We start from the raw sequence: 19601 nt of genomic DNA, 5'->3' as shown, positions 1-19601 counted from the left end.
CGACCCAGAAACAGGGAGAACGTGCAAACTCGACACCGAATGGAGGCTTGAAGTGTGGAAGTTGAGGCAGGAAATGACAAATACATAATTTGTTTATAATGCCTACATCAACCATAAAAAAACAATACATAATTCTAGGGGTTTATTTTGAACAATCATGAACAAAATACATTATTATTTGTTTTTTCTCCATTTTTCCTTTGGATAACAGTAAACTAAAAGCCTTTTTCTAATTTTTTCTTCTTGTTACCTTTTATTTTGCGCGGCCATGAACAAGATACATTATTTGCTTTAGCTAAATTTTTTCTACATTTTACTTTGGATGAGAGTAAACTAAAAACCTTTTTCTTAGTTCTTCATTCTTGTTACCTTTTATTTTGCATGGACATAAACTAAAAAAAACTGTTATCACTCTCCACTTATTCTATTTTTGTAAATAATTTTATGTTTATCTACAGCAGGATTTTGGAAATACCCAGGTTAGGATTGGAACGATTAGAAAAAAAGAATTGATTATTATTTTATTGCCTCGATGATTCATTTAGTTTACGTATTTAATAAAAAACATGAATCTGTGGCACATGGAACGACTTTTCAGCGCTTTTGTTTCACACAGAGCTTGTTCCGGAAGGATCCGGATCTGCAGCAGCTAAAGCACAACAGAGGAGAGAGCGGCATGTTTTAAACTCGCCCCGTCATCGCAGACGTTCTGTTTCATACTCGCGCTCCTCTGTGCTCTTCCCAGTCACTCCCATGAGTTTAAAATATGCCTCCCTCTCTGTTGTGCTTTGAAACAGAACAGAACAGCAGGACCACAATTATGAAACAGAAAGTCCACAAAACACCAGGGATCACTCGTCTCACTAACATAAAGGTTCTTATTTTAAGGCTACTGTAACTGCTTTCAAACAGTCTGTTGACAAGTTAATTAGTCCTTTTATATATATCTTTATATTCAAACAGAACAGTTTGGACTGAAGGGAAATGTTGCTGTTTCGGGAACACTACTTATGTGAACCTAAGAATAAAATGTGTTGTTTTAAGCAGAAACTCCTTATTTGTTATTTGGTTATTACTATGAAGTATAACGTTTATCGAAAAAATGATTTAAAATGTTGTATAATTTAATATGTAAATAGTTTACAAATGTACAAAAAAAAATAACCGATTACTTGATTAATCGAATAAAATAATTGATGGATTACTCGATTACTAAAATAATTGATAGTGTAAAAATAATAATTGCAAGTGATTAAATAAATGATCCAGTACAACCAGTTCCCATGAAAGCAAATGAAAATCTCTTTTTAGCACAATGGATGAAAGCGGATGAAGCAGTGCACTTTACCTCTGTCTGTGCTGAGGCAGGGCTTTGCTGTCCACTGCAAACATTTTGGACACAAACACTATGACAGGAGCGTCCTCTTCGCTCGAGCACTGGAGAAACACTGCCGCAAATAAAAACAGAAAAATGTCAGGGTCAAAATGTGCTGGGGCAAAACTGTAACTGTGGTCATACAACAATAACTGACTTAAACTGTTAGAGCGGTGACTTTTCCAAACTAACAGAAAAGATACATATGTACTGTAGATAGTCAATTGAAAATCCACCTAAGGATTTGAATGTAATGCTTTTTTACTACACTTAACTAATGTACATTCTTATCCTGCTTGTTATACATTTAAAGGGCCTATATCATGCAAAATCGACTTTTCATAGCTTTTATCTTTCTTACTTATTGATTGGTACCTCGTAAATGTGATTGATTCCTGCAAGTTTTAGCTAGAGAATAGTCTCTATCCTTCCTATCCGAACGGGCCTAATCACCAGGATGAGTCAGCCTAGTGAGAGTTCCCTGTTTCAGCCCATCCTCAAGGAAGCACTTTGTACCTGTAACACTTTCCTACTGCTTCTGACACACATTAACTTGCTTACATGCAAGACTGATACATTTCAGTTTAGGCGAGTGGATTTACATTATTAACAGCTTTTGACATGTATTTCATTCAAGCATTTTTTTGCAATAGTGTTTAAGAGAAAGATTTATTTAAAAAATAAAACACATTGGTGATTGTTCCGTAAATATGCAACAATGCAACAAAAAGCAACAAAAAATTTTGACTTCTCATTTGACCTTTTGAAAATAATACCAGTAAAAGAAAAAAACAAAGCAGAAAATCCTGGAGGGAGTCAACTTGTGGACTATATCATCTTATAATTGTGTCTTTGTGTGTTTCTCTAATATTGCTTGTTATATCCATCCAATCACACATCTTATTCCATAAGTTAGAGGAAGCTCTCGGGAGGCAAGTTCAATCCCGCCCCTTTCGCGTGTGCCCGACTCCTTCCCAATAAAAAAAATCTATGGTTCAACGTAAGATAAAATATTTTTTCAGATTAAATGCACAGTTGTCTCTGCTCTGTCCCCTCAGAGGGCTGTTCGTTGCGAGTGCAGGACGCAGTGTTCAGTGAGTCAGACCAGCCGCAGCAGCAGTCTTCAGTGGGTGAGATTAGATCCACTAATGAGACGATTAGGGACGACATGAAAAAGACAAGGAGACTGGAGAGTTGTACAGTTCTTTAGAGCCACAGAGAGCAGCAGTTTGCACCTGTGGGGGAAACGCTCTTAAAAAACTGCAGACACTGAGCGTACTTGAAACACTCAGATCAGGCAAAAAAAAACACTGAATGAGCATTTAAAGAGCTACAATTTACTCTTTGTTTAACAGGGTCGGCAAAAAACTATTTTAGTGCAGTAAAAAACTACTATTCAATTTCTTCTTAGAGGTTGAATGGACGATTTTTTTGGCCCAAATCGGAGTCTCATTTCCTCATAAAACGCACCTACCGCTCACCTGCAGCCGCGCGCGGCTCGTCCCCACGAGAGCAGCACGTTTCTGCGTGTCTAAGCGCATTGATCAATCATAATATAGTTCCCTCAGTGTACGGGACAAAACGAAGACGGAGAAAGACAGTTCGAGCTGACTCAGAAGAAGACGGAAATCTATGGGAGACGAGACATGCGATGCGATCCGTCGCGCTAAAAAACAAACGCACGTGTGTGCTGTATCACTTCCACCTGAGTTATCAAATCGCCGAAAAATCGTCCATTACGCCTTTAACTGAGCTCCTAATCACAGTTTGATTTATTGATATGTGAATATTTGGGCAATTCTGCATCGTCCTACATTTGCGGCTTGATCATTTCTGTTTTCACCTACCACCTATCCCCGCCCACTCCTCTGTACTGACTGTGTTTATTTGAAAACGTCATGAACTCAAATCTGGTGCTTGTTACAGTGAAATGCCACCCATGGACCCTTTGCTGTTAATAAACCATTTTAGATCAATATTATGTTTTTCAAAGAAGAAAATGTAAAGTCATGCTCAATAATATGCAACAGTTTGTCACTTAATTACCAGAAAAAGCATAATAAGTCTTTTATCTTCAGCCAACCTTGTGTTATTTGATGTGCAGATTAATTTGTCGCCTTAATGGCAGTGAAAAAGTATTATCATGAGTCTGACTAATGAAAAAACACTGGAAAAAAACTGGTACAGCAATTAGTAGTAAATGGTGCTGTTTATTGTGTTTGGAAGAGTGATGCTTTCATAATTGTTGGGTGATGTTTTTAACTCTGAAGTCTGTAATAAAAGTTTTGATGTCGATAACACAGCAGAGAACTGTATGTCTTTCACTATGGCAACCAAAAAAAAACAGGTTGAGGGGTAAGAATGCTACACATCTGTTTCCCTAAAAGGACAATGCAACAACAACAAAAATACAACTGAAGACTGCTTTCCTAGTCTTGGGACGACACCAACAATAAAAACTCTTGTATATACAACTGTTATGTCCATGTTTGGCTCAGAGAAACTTAAAACGCACACTTGTATACTCTGCGTGTTCAGAGTTTGCATACCTACACTCTGAAGTTACACATGAAAGAGAAATTCAGCACCAATGAGCAGTCTCGGTTGTATTAGATAAAGTGTAATCAGTGGCACACTTTCAGGGGCTAATGCTGCGTCAGTGAGGGGCCCTAAGTGCGTCGGACTGGAGCAGGAAAGAGTAATCTGATTACGTCGCGGCCTATAAGTTATAGGCATAATACGGAGAACATGAGACAGGCCAAAGTAAACAGCTCCACTCATCATTCATCCTAATAGAGCAGCCAGTTTGTGTTTATGGAGACTTTTGCTGAGTCACAGACAAAACAGTTCATAAAAACGAGTACTACATATACAAATGCAATACAATTTAAAAGTGCACTACAAAACCTTTGTGTTGGAGGGTCTGCTGCCTGTTTTTCTTCACAGTATGGAGTTAAATCCATCTCCATGGTATCTCCAGAAAAGTGCCATTCACATCTTCATTGAGCTGTCTAAAGTAGGGCTGGCTCAAGATACGATGTCACAATTTTGCGATACATGCGATAATCGATATATCGCTCATGACAATTTACACAAAATAAACTACTTTTTTTTACCTTCTAAACATTATTTCAACAAAATTAAGTCGCTCTCATATATTTATGCACAAATTAAAATAATAGTGACATTAGATGAGTTTTTGCCCAGTGTTTGCTGGGTAATTTCCTACTGTGATGTCACCGATTACATTATTATATGATTATTATAGCAGGAAGTACAATTATAAACCTTTAAAAAAAAAAAAAAAAAAGAGCTATACTGAAATGCGTATAATTTTTAGCACAATGTAAAATATATTTATTATCTTAACTTTGTTTTCTCTCTTTTTATCTCAAGGGACTTCCTGGTAAAATAAACGTTAAAAATGAAGAAAATATTGTCTTTTTTAATAATCATGTGCTTTTTCAGTATCAATAATTCCTCAAATGAGCATCTTATTTCACGACTAGTTCTAGTATTGATTAGCGTCTAGGTATTGGTACTTTTGACCACCGTACATGTCAGGTGAAAGCACAAATACACCCGGCCCTCCACTACTGTCGACCACATAAGGAGCCTGTACGTCCAGTCGGGTGCTGTACCTTGCTTGAGCTTCTGCGTTTGGTCCGGTAGTGAGTCGAACCTCCGCGCTCCCACACTCATCAGCTTCTCCACTCGCTCCGCTGACACCACCAGCGGACTGGGCAGCTTCTCGCACACCATGGCTGCACACGGGATAAGGAAATGAACCCGATACAGCTCGCAGCGCAATTAAAGGTGCAATAACTTTACACCTCTGTCCTGCGCACTACACCGTACTAGACGAGGGATTCCCAGATAAATTGCTTGATTGCTAATTGCTAATAACTTAACATAAATGTAAAGTGCTTTATTATCTGGCTCTTAATGTCACATCGGATCACACAGCATCTAACTATTATTTAGTGGCTGACATGTCAAATGATTGAGTCTATTACATTAAGACATTTAAAGTTCCTTGTGAACCAAATAAAGGTTTAAGTATTGTGACTTCTAGATGGAGAATATTTAGAAATACATTTAGTATTATTGATGAAATAGAATAAATGTTAATGTTAATAATGTCTTTGTTATAAAAAAATTAAATCCTTATGTGTTTTTGAGTCTTTATAGTCCAGATAACGATAACAATCACCAAAATACAACTGTTATTTTTCATGGTCAACTTTCATAATGTAACTTAAATGTATTATACAGAAAGCATTTGCTGTTGTTTGGTCATGATGTCAATAACTGTGAACAATCAACAATAATGGCAACACTCAAATGTGATTTTGTGACTTCTAGTATTTAGGTGTTTAGACCTGGAACGACCAATACTTTTTCAAGGAGCACTTGATGTGAGATGTTTGAGAAGCAGTGATCTCTCTGAACGTGTTTGAAAGGACACTAAACCGAGAGTCCAGGAAGGAGCAGGTTAAGGATACAGAGCACAGCCACAGACACGGGTAACCACTGGCTGCAGATGGCCGACAGGAGGACTTTGGGGTCAGAGTGTTTCGTGTCCCGGGCCAGAACCTTCACCCCTAAAGAGGTCACCACTTTGTCCACTTTCTCTTTGTCTCTGGGAACAGAAAAAGCACCGAGCACAAGGTAAGACAGTATTTCACTCAAGGACAAAGCCACAGAAAAGAGCATATTGATTAAAAATGATATATTACAAGTTATTGTCAATACTACAGGGCTGGACATTGTTCTCCTCATATTATTGTTTTTTAATTAAATACAAATAAAAGCAAACAATGCTTTTAATATACTTTTTCTTTTAGTCTAGTCAGTGCCATGTAACACAAACAATCTGAACTCCAAACATGCTTTTACAGACAGAACTTTTTTTTAGTTTATAATTATACTTCCTGGTTGTAATTGATGACATCACACTAGGAAATGACCCACTATGTATGAGAGCACCTTTATCTTGTTGAATTATTGTTTAGAGAGTCAAAGTTGTCTCTTTTGTGTAAATTGTGCATACACTTGGTCTGGAATGAGTGTCCCTGGTGTGATGTCACTTCCTGTCATTTTCCACCGAATTTTCCACTTTTCTCCACAAACAGCTTATCGATTGTTGTAAAACTATCATTTATATTTACAACAGGTATAAATACACAAAATAATATCAAATGTAGTAGATGTCTTATTGGTGGTAAAGTGTTGGTTTATTGTTCAAATGGTACACCATAATAAGCACATTTTTATTCACTATATTTATGATGAAGAACTAGCTGCTCTATTGTTGATGGTAAATAAACTGACTCATGCTGTGTTTACAATGGAAAGGTCACGTTGTTGTGGATTTCTCCTGAGCCAATCTTTAACAGGTGAGCTCCATCATGAAGCATTAACCTCCTAAGGTCAACCCTGACGCACCTCTTGGTCACTACGGCGTCGTATAAACTCCAAATGTTGTCGAGCACGAGCTGCACAAAGAGCGGCTTCTTCCCTTTGGCCTGTTGGAGAGAAGGCGAGAGAGAGGATTCAATTATTTAGTATTTTCAATTACACTGAACTTTGTGTGAGTGTAATACGTATTAAAATGTTACTAATTGCACAGCCCTAATTGCATAATAAAAAAATATTCTACAATTCTAACTACAATGTCATTTTTTATTTTCTCACTGCTTTAACAAAAACATAAACTCTTACCGGGTTTTACACGATTTGATTTCTTATTACATCAAACGTGTCCTATTACAATTATGCAAACGACACTCAGATCTAAGTTTCACGGTCGCAGGTGAATATGGACCAGTGGATTCACTTTGTCATTGCCTTCAACAGATCAGTGAAACAAAGAGAAAGTGTTAGCGATCACATCCAGAGTCTCGCTCTAAAACCTACAAACCAAGTTAGAAGTCTGGGGGTAATAATGGACTCAGACTTGAATTTTAACAGCCACATCAAATCAATAACATCAGCAGCTTTTATCTAAAAACTTCAAAGGTATAGCATCTCAACCTGACTTGGAGAGACTGGACTATTGTAATGACCTGCTCACTGGCCTCTCCAAACGAGCTGTAAAACAGCTGCAGTACATCCAGAACGCTGCTGCTCGGGTCCTGACCAGAACCAGGAAGTATGATCACATTAGTCCTGTTCTCAGGTCTCTGCACTGGCTCCTGTGGCTCAGAGAAGAGACTTTAAAGCAGCTCTGCTTGTGTACAAGTCTCTCCATGGCCTAGCACCAAAGTACATCTCGGACATGTTAGTGCCATATGAACCATCTCGAACTCTGAGGACCTCAGGGACCGGCCTCCTGCTGGTGCCAGAGTCAGGACTAAACATGGACCGGCCTCCTGCTGGTGCCAGAGTCAGGACTAAACATGGACCGGCCTCCTGCTGGTGCCAGAGTCAGGACTAAACATGGACCGGCCTCCTGCTGGTGCCAGAGTCAGGACTAAACATGGACCGGCCTCCTGCTGGTGCCAGAGTCAGGACTAAACATGGACCGGCCTCCTGCTGGTGCCAGAGTCAGGACTAAACATGGACCGGCCTCCTGCTGGTGCCAGAGTCAGGACTAAACATGGACCGGCCTCCTGCTGGTGCCAGAGTCAGGACTAAACATGGACCGGCCTCCTGCTGGTGCCAGAGTCAGGACTAAACATGGACCGGCCTCCTGCTGGTGCCAGAGTCAGGACTAAACATGGACCGGCCTCCTGCTGGTGCCAGAGTCAGGACTAAACATGGGGAATCTGAGTTTCAGTTTGATGCAGCTAAATCTGGAACAGTCTTCCTGAAGATGTGAGACAGGCTTCTACTCTGACAATGTTCAAATCTAAGCTAAAAAGTTTTGTTTAGCTGTGCATATGACTGAAAGGATTTTTTTTTTGCACTCGTCCCTTTCATGTCTTAAACTGTTTTGTGATTTCAGTCAATTCTTTTTTATTTGAATGCATTTTTCCTGTTGTGTGAAACACTTTGAATTGCCTTGTGTATGAGATTTGCTCTACAAATAAACTTGCCTTGCCTTTATCAGAAATAGTCGCCTTCAAGGTCCCTTCTGTAAATTGGGGGTATTATTTTAATAGAATAGAAATGATGTTGTAATGCTATAGATTATGTTCTCAAGTGTTAAGGACTAAACCAGAAACTCACTGCCACAAATGTTCACAGGTAACAGGTAAATGAATGGTCGCATTAGGTTGACAATGAAACAGTCTCGAGGGTTGGAAAGAGAACATTTAAATTTTGGTTTTACTTTACATCACAGCGTTTGATTTTACGAGAACGACAAAGTGCGGCAAAACGCGCTTATAAACTCATGAATAATTAGGATGCCATGAATGCATTAGAAAGGTGAGGAATAACTACGGACCACTGCAAACTGTTAAAAATTAACTACTTCCGTTCTATTTAAGTAAAAATTTGGTCCAGCGCCTTTAACTTTAATATTTGTTACATTATTGTTGTTATTTTTGTGGTAAATTTGCTGCTCCCTCATGCTGTGATCTTTGTTTATATTGTCTGAATACAGTGCATATGCACTTTTAGACATTTAAACAGCTTACAACTCAGTAGCATCTTAAGGCTGGGTACTGTTAAAAGGTACTACTACTAGTACGGTACCAAAAAAGTACAAAAATATCTCTGTTTTCTCCTCTTTGATGCTTGGAGGGTTGCACTATAATTTCGTCATTCCACACAATACTCAATACAGCAAAAGGTACCAAAAAAGTAGGTGTTGTTAAAGTACTGGTACCCAAAAAAGTGTAAAGGTACTCTAGTAGCCTATGTACAGTAGCTTATAAAATGCTTCAGGTTCGAACCCAATTCTATCCATGGATTTCAGATTGATGACATTGAAAATTGATTTCATAGTTGCCATGAAAACTATTTAAAAACTAAAAATCCTATCTTTTAAATGGTAACGGCTGTAAAGGGGAAGCTGAAAGCAATGGATAAGTCAAGGCAGTTTAAATAATTGGATTCAAGCAGAACAAAAAGCATGTAAAACGTAGAGAGAGATAAACTAGACGTGATTTATCGTTCTGCCCCTGAAACACTGTTCACTTCTCTCGCTGCAGAGTGCATCTTCTGTGAGTCCAGACTATTTTCTTCCTCTCTGGCAGTGAACAGAGACGGAGGATAACAACCTGTTCCTCTGCCCCGAGTGCCCTCTGACCCAGACTGTCCGGGGCAAACGCTGAAGCACTAAAGCATTTATCAGGAGCGGTGGACCAAACCAGGAGCAGAACCGGAGATTGGGTAATAACACCTGGGTAAAAGCAAGGAAGTAAACACAAAACGAAGGAGAAAAAAAAGAAAAAGATCTGAACCAATCCAACAGTTCAGTCTTAGAGTTTCGAACATTAACTGAAGAGGTCCGAGTTTTAAGAGAAGAGAAAAAAAAAAATTGTCCCACAAGAAGGACATTTCAGTGTTGAAAGGCAAAGTACAATAACAGCAGTACAATAAAAAGTCAAAGATCAAGATAGACAACAACTTTACAGTCAGACATTAACTAAATATTACTGTAATTCTAATTGGAAAATAATTTACTGTTCAGATTCAGAACAATGTTACTACAGCCGATTGCAGCCTTTATTCATATTTCTTTAATCAGTAAAAAATATTTTTTATCTTCAACCAACCATAATAAAGATGACTCCACTTCTAATGTAACAGCCTGGGTGACTGATAATCTCCAAAACCTTCACATTTTGCATGAATACTGAACACATTTAGTTTTGAAATGTGAAATGATTCATATTCTGCAAGAAAACTTATTCCCATTAAACTCATTAAGCTTGAGTAAGTGGTGCACGGCGGCAGAGCATGTGTTAGTGAATGTTTGTCTGTGTCTCAGTCTCTGTGATAACACTGCGACGAGCTGGCCCCTGTCCAGGGTGTGCCCCGCCTAAGGCCCAAAGTCACAGGGAAAGGCTCCAGTCATCTCCATCCCCGAACGGCAACAAGCGGTGGAAGTTGAATGACTCAATGAACGTGAGTAACCAAAAAGCGTTTGTGTGACGAGCCGGTTTCTAATGCTTTATGTTCAAATACTAATCTCACAATACAATATTATAACTTTGTTTACACCAATTTGAGCAAGTGATTACTGTTATATTCTAAAGAATTACAAAATAACAGTGCTTAAAGACTGAATGTTGTCTGCTCTGAAATTTAGCAAAGGTCATGGGTTCGTGTAATTCCTTATCTTTATGGGTTTTTTTTTTTTTACAATACAAAAATAAATGTAAACAAATGATCTTATGGTTCAATATAATGTGTTTGGGAGAGTACAAACACAACCGCTCATTGTGTAAAATCTCCTCTTGAATCTCATTGTAACATTCTCATTGTAAATCTTTTGCATTTAGCTTAGTGCTTTGCTTGTTCACATACATCTTTACTCTAAATCCGATAAACACGGACGGTGCGTTTGTCCGACTGAAGTACTACCAATAGTCTTGACTGGCCAACGGGCAACATTCAATACTATATATAGATGTTCATGTTCCCAGAAGTTTTGTTTGTTTTTCCCATTTTTTTAAGTACATTCTAGTTCACAATTATACTTGTATTGTGTAGAATGTACATATACAACAGACAGCCAAGGCCATTTTATGAGGCTGAGCTGCACATGTACTGGATTATCTGTTTTGTATTGTTTTGTTTTCTGAATCCATTTCTCAATGGCAAGTTGTAGTTGTTGTTGTTGTCGTTTTCATGCAGCCATTGAACGCCCCTCCAGCTCTGACCTTGTGTTGGCCATGGTGAGTGGGCGACGCGGTATCGGCAGCAGGGGCTGAAGAGCCAGTCCATTAAAATCTCAACATTCAAGGCGACGGTAAACACACGGAACAAAGATAGAAAAGCAAAAGAGCGGGAGTTTGAGGAAAGCGGAGAGTAGCAGGTCACAACTTTTATTTAGTCGCTTTCATTTGTGTGAACGGTTCAGTTTGAAGTCTGTGTTCACATCATTAGTCCAAGGTTAAACGAACATGCTTTTGTTGGATTTTCTCATTGTCATCTTTATGTTTGCCTCTTACATCTCAGTCTATACAGCGAGGTCATACTACAGCAGCATTTGTGAGTAAACCCTTTTTCTAGAAGACAACAAATGGCGGAAGAAGAATTACAAAATAATTAGAAGTGCCTATGACAGGTTTTTAAAAAAATATACTTTAATTGGTCTATTTGTACCTGTTGTAAATATAAAATATAGTTTTATACCAATCGAGCAGGTATTTGTGGAGAAAAGGTTGAAAAATCTGTGGGAAATTGACAGGAAGTGAGATCACACCAGGAGCACTCATTCCAGTCAAAGTTTATGCAGAATTTACACAAAGAAACTACTTTTTTGACTTTCTACACATTAGTTCAACAAAATAAAGGTGCTCTCATATATTTTTACTTGCCGGTTTTTGCTGGGTAATTTCCTAGTGTGATGTCATCAATCACAAACAGGAAGTGAAATTATAAACGTAAAAAAAAAATGCTATTCTGTGATAACAGTGTCATCATTTTTAGCAACATTCTAAACATATTTATCTTAACTGCATTTTAGTTTAATGGGTAGTCCAACCGCTCAAAGGCACTTCAAGACATTCTAGTAATATACAGATTTTTTGGGGAGAAACTGATTCAATAATGAGCAATTCAAAAGCGCATATAATAATATCCAGCATTTGTACTTCTCTTTACAAGCTTGACAATAGGACTGTGGTCATTATTCATCCACTCCAAACTCGCTGGTCTTTGGCCTTTCCAACACCAACGGAAGGGTCTTGCCCAAGGAAAGAAAATAAATTGCTATTTGAATGGTCGCAATTATCCAGACTGCGAAGACTGCAATTTGACTGCAGTTCTTTTCAAACCAACCCAATATCCTGTCTTATTCAGTATTGAGAGCAGTGGTTGGCAAACTTTTTTTTCGGGCGACCCACTTTTTCTAATTGGTCAGCTCTCGCGACGGATGCAAAGGATGCGATGTAAACGCCTTGAAATATTAGCCTATATTAGTCGGGCAATGCTTTTTTTTATGGCAGAGGGGAAACATCACCGGAGTAATGCGTTTTGGCCTGGGAAAGGGAGGGATGAAGAAGTGCTTCAGATAACTCGTCATTCCAAAGGGAAACGAGTATGAGGCGAGACAGAGCGGCATCTGCACGACTCTCTCCCCTCGACCTGGCTCCATGAGAAACCCACACAGGTTAATGTAGGTCATTTATCCAAGGCAAAGTCTGAAACAACTCATCAATATCACCAGCTAATGCATAAACCTCACTTTGCTTTGAACTTGGTTTAGTCCTGCATTAGTCCTGCCTTAGACCTGCCTTAGTCTTGCCTTAGTCCTGCCTTAGTCCTGCCTTAGTCCTGCTTTAGTCCTGCTTTAGTCCTGCTTTAGTCCTGCTTTAGTCCTGCTTTAGTCCTGCTTTAGACCTAATTTAGTCCTGCTTTAGACCCGCTTTAGACCCGCTTTAGTCCCGCTTTAGACCCGCTTTAGACCCGCTTTAGACCTGCTTTAGTCCCGTTTTAGACCTGCTTTGGTCCCGCTTTAGTCCATTTAGACCTGCTTTAGACCTGCTGTAGTCCTGCTTTAGACCTGCTGTAGTCCTGCTGTAGACCCGCTTTAGACCCGCTTTAGTCCTGCTTTAGACCTGCTTTAGACCTGCTTTAGTCCTGCTTTAGTCCTGCTTTAGTCCTGCTTTAGACCTGCTTTAGACCTGCTTTAGTCCTGCTTTAGTCCTGCTTTAGTCCTGCTTTAGTCCCGTTTTAGACCTGCTTAGGTCCTGCTTTAGTTTACTCACAGCTTACTTCACCAATATTATTATCTGATTTATGGACATTTAAGACTATTGAAATGACTTGCAAACCGTAAAATCTGGAGTGAATAATCAGAGGGATCGTGATCCGAAACAAATCCGCTGAATTTGCACGAACTTTTTTAACTCCAAAGACCTGACAGAGTAAAAAGTGTGTCTGTCTTGGAGCAGAGTCCAGACTGAAGTGAGACGTGTGATAGAGACGGGCCCCGGAGTGAGTGACAGGCCAACCCTGATAGTATCGACCCAAAACCAGCGGACCACTTCACAACCGGCTGCCTGGCGATGAGACCAGATAACAACCTCAGCTCAATATTCAGGACATTATAAGGCAGACATTAAACGGCCTAATTGGTCAACTTTGTCAATCGTAAGAAAGCAAGGAACAATGAGTGACGAGAGCATTTTGCAAGAGCACCGAGGCGATCCAGGGCAAACCAGATAATTGAAGATGTTACTGGATAAATGTGGATGTGTGGGGCGTTTGTGTGTATTCATCATGTTATTAATTTGATCTAAAAACCTGATTTTAACCCTGAGCAAACACATATTTACATATTAAAAGCAAGTGTGACAGTGCTTTAAATAGTCTTTGAGCTGCTTTTGTAGTCAACAATCCATAATTCCCTGTCAGAAACATCTAATCTAAGGTATCTAGAGAAACTATTTACATCAAACTAAATTATTTATTAAAAAAAAGTCATTATTCTATATGTGTAATAATGAGTTATGAACATTGAGTTGGAAAAGTAAAGGGTTCATAGTGAACTCTGGGACCCACAAGGCCAAACAGACCAGCTTTTGTTCCGTTTCCTCGTTGTCGTTTTCTCTCCGTTTGTCGAGTCACAGCTAACACACATATCTGACCATAAGCATGAAGAAGCGGTCAGAAATAGATAGTACTGGTTATAGTTATTAGTAGTGAAATTCAAAATCTTTGCGATACTCAAAATTCTAACCAAAATACAAGGACGTTTTACTGTAGGATCACAATTTCTGACAGTTTAAACATGAATTTAACAAAATAAAAGGTGCTCACAATCAAATGATAATTATTGTGTACGAGGTTTGGCCCTTTTACCACTACTTATGTTCCATGTTGCTCTTCATCCTCCTCTGCATCTCCCCAGAGCTCCTCGTCCTCCTCTGCGTCTCACCTGAGCTCCTCCTCCTCTGCGTCTCACTTGATCTCCAGCTCCTCCTCTGGGTCTCACCTGAGCTCCTCCTCCTCCTCTGCGTCTCACCTGAGCTCCTTCTCTGCGTCTCCCTTGAGCTCCTCCTCTGCGTCTGAACTGAGCTCTTCCTCCTCCTCTGCGTGTCCACTGAGCTCCTCCTCTGCGTCTGACCTGAGCTCTTCCTCCTCCTCTGCGTGTCCACTGAGCTCATCCTCTGCGTCTCCCCTGAGCTCCTCCTCTGCGTCTCCCCTGAGCTCCTCCTCTGCGTCACACCTGAGCTCCTCTTCTGCGTCACACCTGAGCTCCTCCTCTGCGTCACCCCTGAGCCCCTCCTCTGCATCTCCCCTGAGCTCCTCCTCCTCCTCCTCCTATGCGTCTCCCCTGAGCTCCTCCTCTGCGTCTCACCTGAGCTCCACCTATGCGTCTCACCTGAGCTCCACCTATGCGTCTCACCTGAGCTCCACCTATGCGTCTCACCTGAGCTCCACCTATGCGTCTCACCTGAGCTCCTCCTCCTCCTCTGGGTCTCACCTGAGCTCCTCCTCCTCTAGGTCTCACCTGAGCTCCTCCTCTGCGTCTCCCCTGAGCTCCTCCTCTGAGTCTCCCCTGAGCTCCTCCTCGGAGTCTCCCCTGAGCTCCTCCTCTGAGTCTCACCTGAGCTCCTCCTCCTCCTCCTCCTCCTCTAGGTCTCACCTGAGCTCCTCCTCCTCTGCGTCTCCCCTGAGCTCCTCCTCTGCGTCTCACCTGAGCTGCTCCTCCTCCTCTGCGTCTCCCGTGAGCTCCTCCTCTGCGTCTCCCCTGAGCTCCTCCTCTGCGTCTCCCCTGAGCTCCTCCTCTGCGTCTCCCCTGAGCTCCTCCTCTGCGTCTCTCCCCTGAGCTCCTCCTCTGCGTCTCCCCTGAGCCCCTCCTCTGTGTCTCACCTGAGCTCCCTTCATGATCTTCTTGGCCTTGGCGTTGAGGTAGAAGTCTCCCCACAGCGTCTTGAGCAGAACTGCTGCTCTGATTCCCATGCGCTCGCTGTAGATCTGAGCAAACTGCTGGATGCTGCAACACACGATCATAAAGACAATATTATATCACACATTAGGAACTCTTTGGATTCAGAAACACAATATCTGAAGTCTTGAACTCTGAACTCGTAGTGAATACCTAAACTTTAGGTGTTTAGATATTTAATATAATAAAATACCGATACTAAATAAGATGAGTAAAACTCAGCTAATTGATTACCGGTACTCTGACAATTAGTATTCAGATGAATCAGTTGTTAAAATTAGATAGTGAATGGCCTGTAAATATTTAAATCTTAAATAATGTCACTTGAGACATTTTTAGATTGAATAAATTATGAATAAAATAATTTGTCATAAAAAAACAAAACATTTACGCACTTCCTGTATCATTTGGATGTGATTCCTGCTTTGTCTTAGTCATAAAACCACTTCTCTCAGATCATGGCATATTTTGAAGTCCAAATAACAATTATTCAATGACTAAATTAGTAAAAAATGATAGTTATGTTTCATAAATGAGCGCAAAGCAAATTGCCCCTAGGCAGCTGTGAAAAGTTTCGACTAAGACTGAGTGAATAATACAAGGAATATTGACACATCAATATATGAAAAAAGAGTTAAAACCTTGACAACTTTCAAAAGGCTTTTCTCTGGTATGTTTTTACAGAGGATTGTACTTGGAACCTTTACAAACCCGTTAGCTTTTCGAAAACTACAACATTCATTTCTTATAACTCGAACACGATGCATGCTTAGCTACACTGCAACATTCACTGAACAAACTCATATTTAATCTCAAGTTAGCGATTCAAACTGCCTGAAATGTATGAACTAATTAAAGAAAACGAGAAAAACAAATGTTCCGCTTTCACAGACATTCAAAAGAGCAAACCACATGGGCAAATATTAATGATGTAAGTGGGTCTTTTGGCAACTTTCTGAGCAGCGAGACAATCATGGGTAAACAGGACTGTGGTTAAAAGCTGCGAGTGTCTGAATCACAGGCTCGAGTGTCCACTGAGAGGCTTTTCATTTAGCTGAACAAGGGCCACAATCACGAGGAAAAGCAGAAAGAAATATGAAACATTTTTGGAAAACACACTTGACCTATGAGACCATTTGCACTGCTAATTACAGTTTTACAGCGATAATGATTAGCAATGTGCGCTTTGAAAGCTAAAGAAGTTTCACCCCTTTTTCTACATAACTCAAATGATTTGCTATGACGATGATGTGTCACGTGACCTGGTTTTAACAGGTAGAGATGAAGCTGCAGGAGGAGAAACTGTCTGGGCCTGAGGGACGCACTGACTTCACAAGTTAAACTGAGCGACAGCACCATCTAGTGGCACACACTGCTAAAACCATTGCCAAAATGTTCTTTACAGTACGGGATTAAAACACAGAATAATAAGCAAAATCACAATGGCTTGTTGGCTCGAGCCAATAATGTACCTGATGTGAAAACTAGGGTAACTTTCAACATTTTCAACTTCAGAAATGATTATTTACACGACTTATTATTGATGTATTTAGAGTTCTATGCATCTTGTTTTTATGTGTGCATGAAAGTGGAGCAATCTAATCAGCTTTTAAGTCGGCAAAAGACAAAAAAACAATGTTTTCCATTAATAATCACTGTGAACGGCTCAAAATATCAAAGGCATGTTTCATATTTTTATTTACACTTTTATGTTTTACCATCCATTTGTTGATGTATATTTTGCAAAATAAATATTGATAAATCTAACCGAATAAGCTCTTTTTGACAACAGAACAATTAATGAAGACTTACAGCGTTTTAATAGTCTATTACTGCATACTCGGATCCGTTTGTTTCCTGCTGTTTATTTGTATCTGCTCGGATCTGGGAAGAGAACCTGATTTTACTACAACAAAGTGATCTGAGCGCTCCCAGTAACAGTATCTGCTTATTTCTTTTTGACCTGAGACTAATTTGACCATTGAATATGGTACATTAAATTATTAATTATTAATGTGATGTAGAACTGACAAATACAATTACATAATCTTCTTTAAACAAGACTTGCAGCTGTATACTTTTTCATAATAATATTTAGCAAAACAATATTAAAATTATGTTTAAAACTATTTAAAAAAAAACATATTCAATATCAATATATTCTAGAAAAAATAACTGCAAAAAAAGAATAACAACGAGAAATATACGTATACTTTTCTGTTCAGTTTTAAATATGGTTCGAGCCCTTTGTTCTTTTATTTTGCGCTCGGTTTTTGAATTGTTGTTGTTTGTTGTGTCTGTTTTGTTTACTGCATTGTACAAGTGGACATGTTTGTGACGTTTTGCTCAGATTTGTGTAGAGAGAAACGAATAAAAAGCTTTACCTAAATCCCCAGCCGTCGATGGCGCTGGCGAACACCACGTTGCCCTGGTCGGGAGAGAAGTACAGGTTTGAGTCGTCGGCTTCTTCCAGCCCAGCGCTCCAATCGTAAACCTGCTCCCCAGACGCTTCCCTCTCCGGCTCCTCGCTCTCCTTCTCCGCTCGCTTCTCCAGAATTTTGGATGTGAACAAGGAGCCGGTCACTGCATTCACCTACAACAAAAAGATATGTCTCCAATAAAACTGCACAATGTATCGCCAAAGTATCGATATCGCAATATTGGGCTGCAACAATTAATCAACTAATTGTGACAAGTCGGCTGTAAAAAAATATATATTTTTAATAATCGTAATGGTTCTCTGGACAATACAGACAAAAAATAAATACGAAAATACCTTTTTTAACAAATAACAGCAGCATTTTAAAATATAAATGTTGTAAAATAATAAAAAAAAATCTGATTTTTTATCAATAATACACTTTATTCGTACATATTATCTTTACTTCAGTCATCATATTTCAGCCTTGATTTAGTCTTGGTTTTGTCTCTGAAAAGTTTTATTTGGAAAAAAGTTGAGTTTCCTAATACATTTAAGCATTAATTAATACGTTAAAATAAATTATTGTGTCAAAAAAGTATATTCAAATATCATGATATCAAACATTGGGCAATGACACTCGTCCTGGTGACGTCTCTATTTATTATTGTATAATGTGCTCCTAATTCATTATGTTCAGATTGTGTGATTTAACTGAGAACCTCAGCTTGTGCAACGACAATAAAGATCCAGATTCTAATGTCACGATAATATCACAATACTTCACCGTTTTTCAATATAGATATTTTCAATAATGCTCGGTCCTAGTTTCAAATAAGAAAACACATAAAATATCAAATAAAATAAAAAGCAAAATACATTTGAGAAATACAGATGATAAACAAATTATTTTGACCCTAAAAATGAAACCTTTTACCAGAGAACACCGCCGTTATATAAGAACATCGTTCAAAGGTAAATTAAAGTTTGTGTTTTATGCTGGTTTGCCTAAGTTAAGAGAGAAAACATCACTTTGAGCACTGCCTCATCTGATCCCTGCCATTACACACCTTATTCACATTGAACAAAAGGCACAAATTAACTATTTTTGACTCTTGCTTCGGGACGACGGATTAAATGTAGCAATTGTGCAAACTCTGGTAAAGTTGTGTTGAAGCCGGTGCTGAAACATCACTGAATATGCACTGTCCCAATTCAAATACATACATTAAATAACTTTTAATACGAAAAAAACGTTACGCACAGACATGAAGCTGGTGAGATTATGAACCCCGTTGTGTGTTTGAGTGACCGTCCGTGTGTCCTGACCTGCTCCAGGATCTTCTGCAGGTGAGTGTAGGCCTCCTGCGGAGTCAGCTTCAGCTCCAGGATCAGACGGTCAATTTTGTTTATCACCAAGACGGGAGGAATGTTCTCCAGCCAGGCCTGACGCAGCACCGCCTGGGTCTACCACGGCGGGAGGAGAAAGGTGAAGGGACACTTTATTATGAGTTTGAGATACTTTGAATTATGCAGAGTGGGGTGTCTGTAGGTGGAAGACGGGGCAGGGTCAAAACTTTGCAATAACTGATCGTATAATTCACCTCGATATGCTGTATGACTATATGTAACCTTGTGGCTAAATCTGGTGCATTTACAGAATATTGAGTGTATTGTTTGTTTTTAAAAATGCTGTGAAACGAGCTGAGAAAGAGAAAAAAAACTTTTAAAAATCCTTTCTAATAACTGTATAAAGTGATATTTCAGCTTTTTTCCCTACACCTGAACAA

General features: G+C 39.4%; 1 protein-coding gene and 1 long non-coding RNA gene across 2 annotated transcripts in view; both read right to left on the bottom strand.

Annotated features, from left to right (window-relative positions):
* LOC140381380 (uncharacterized) overlaps positions 1 to 19601 on the bottom strand; it is a 355558-nt gene that overhangs the window by 296589 nt on the left and 39368 nt on the right. The window lies entirely within an intron of this gene.
* The window catches only part of efl1 (elongation factor like GTPase 1), a 148970-nt gene that overhangs the window by 125224 nt on the left and 4145 nt on the right, over positions 1 to 19601 (bottom strand). The window contains exons 5-11 of the mRNA XM_072465005.1: positions 19141 to 19278; positions 17777 to 17985; positions 15317 to 15440; positions 6824 to 6903; positions 5881 to 6017; positions 5017 to 5139; positions 1349 to 1448 (exon numbers count right to left, since the gene is read on the bottom strand). Coding sequence (XP_072321106.1) covers positions 1349 to 1448; positions 5017 to 5139; positions 5881 to 6017; positions 6824 to 6903; positions 15317 to 15440; positions 17777 to 17985; positions 19141 to 19278 — 911 coding nt within the window. The remainder of the gene's footprint in view (positions 1 to 1348; positions 1449 to 5016; positions 5140 to 5880; positions 6018 to 6823; positions 6904 to 15316; positions 15441 to 17776; positions 17986 to 19140; positions 19279 to 19601) is intronic.

Source organism: Eucyclogobius newberryi, unplaced genomic scaffold (assembly GCF_026437365.1).
Source record: "Eucyclogobius newberryi isolate DKJ021-1_F unplaced genomic scaffold, fEucNew1.0.hap1 SCAF_5, whole genome shotgun sequence".
NCBI lineage: Eukaryota > Metazoa > Chordata > Actinopteri > Gobiiformes > Gobiidae > Eucyclogobius > Eucyclogobius newberryi.
Note: the sequence above shows the minus strand (reverse complement) of the source record. Positions and strands in the feature narration are given on the sequence as shown.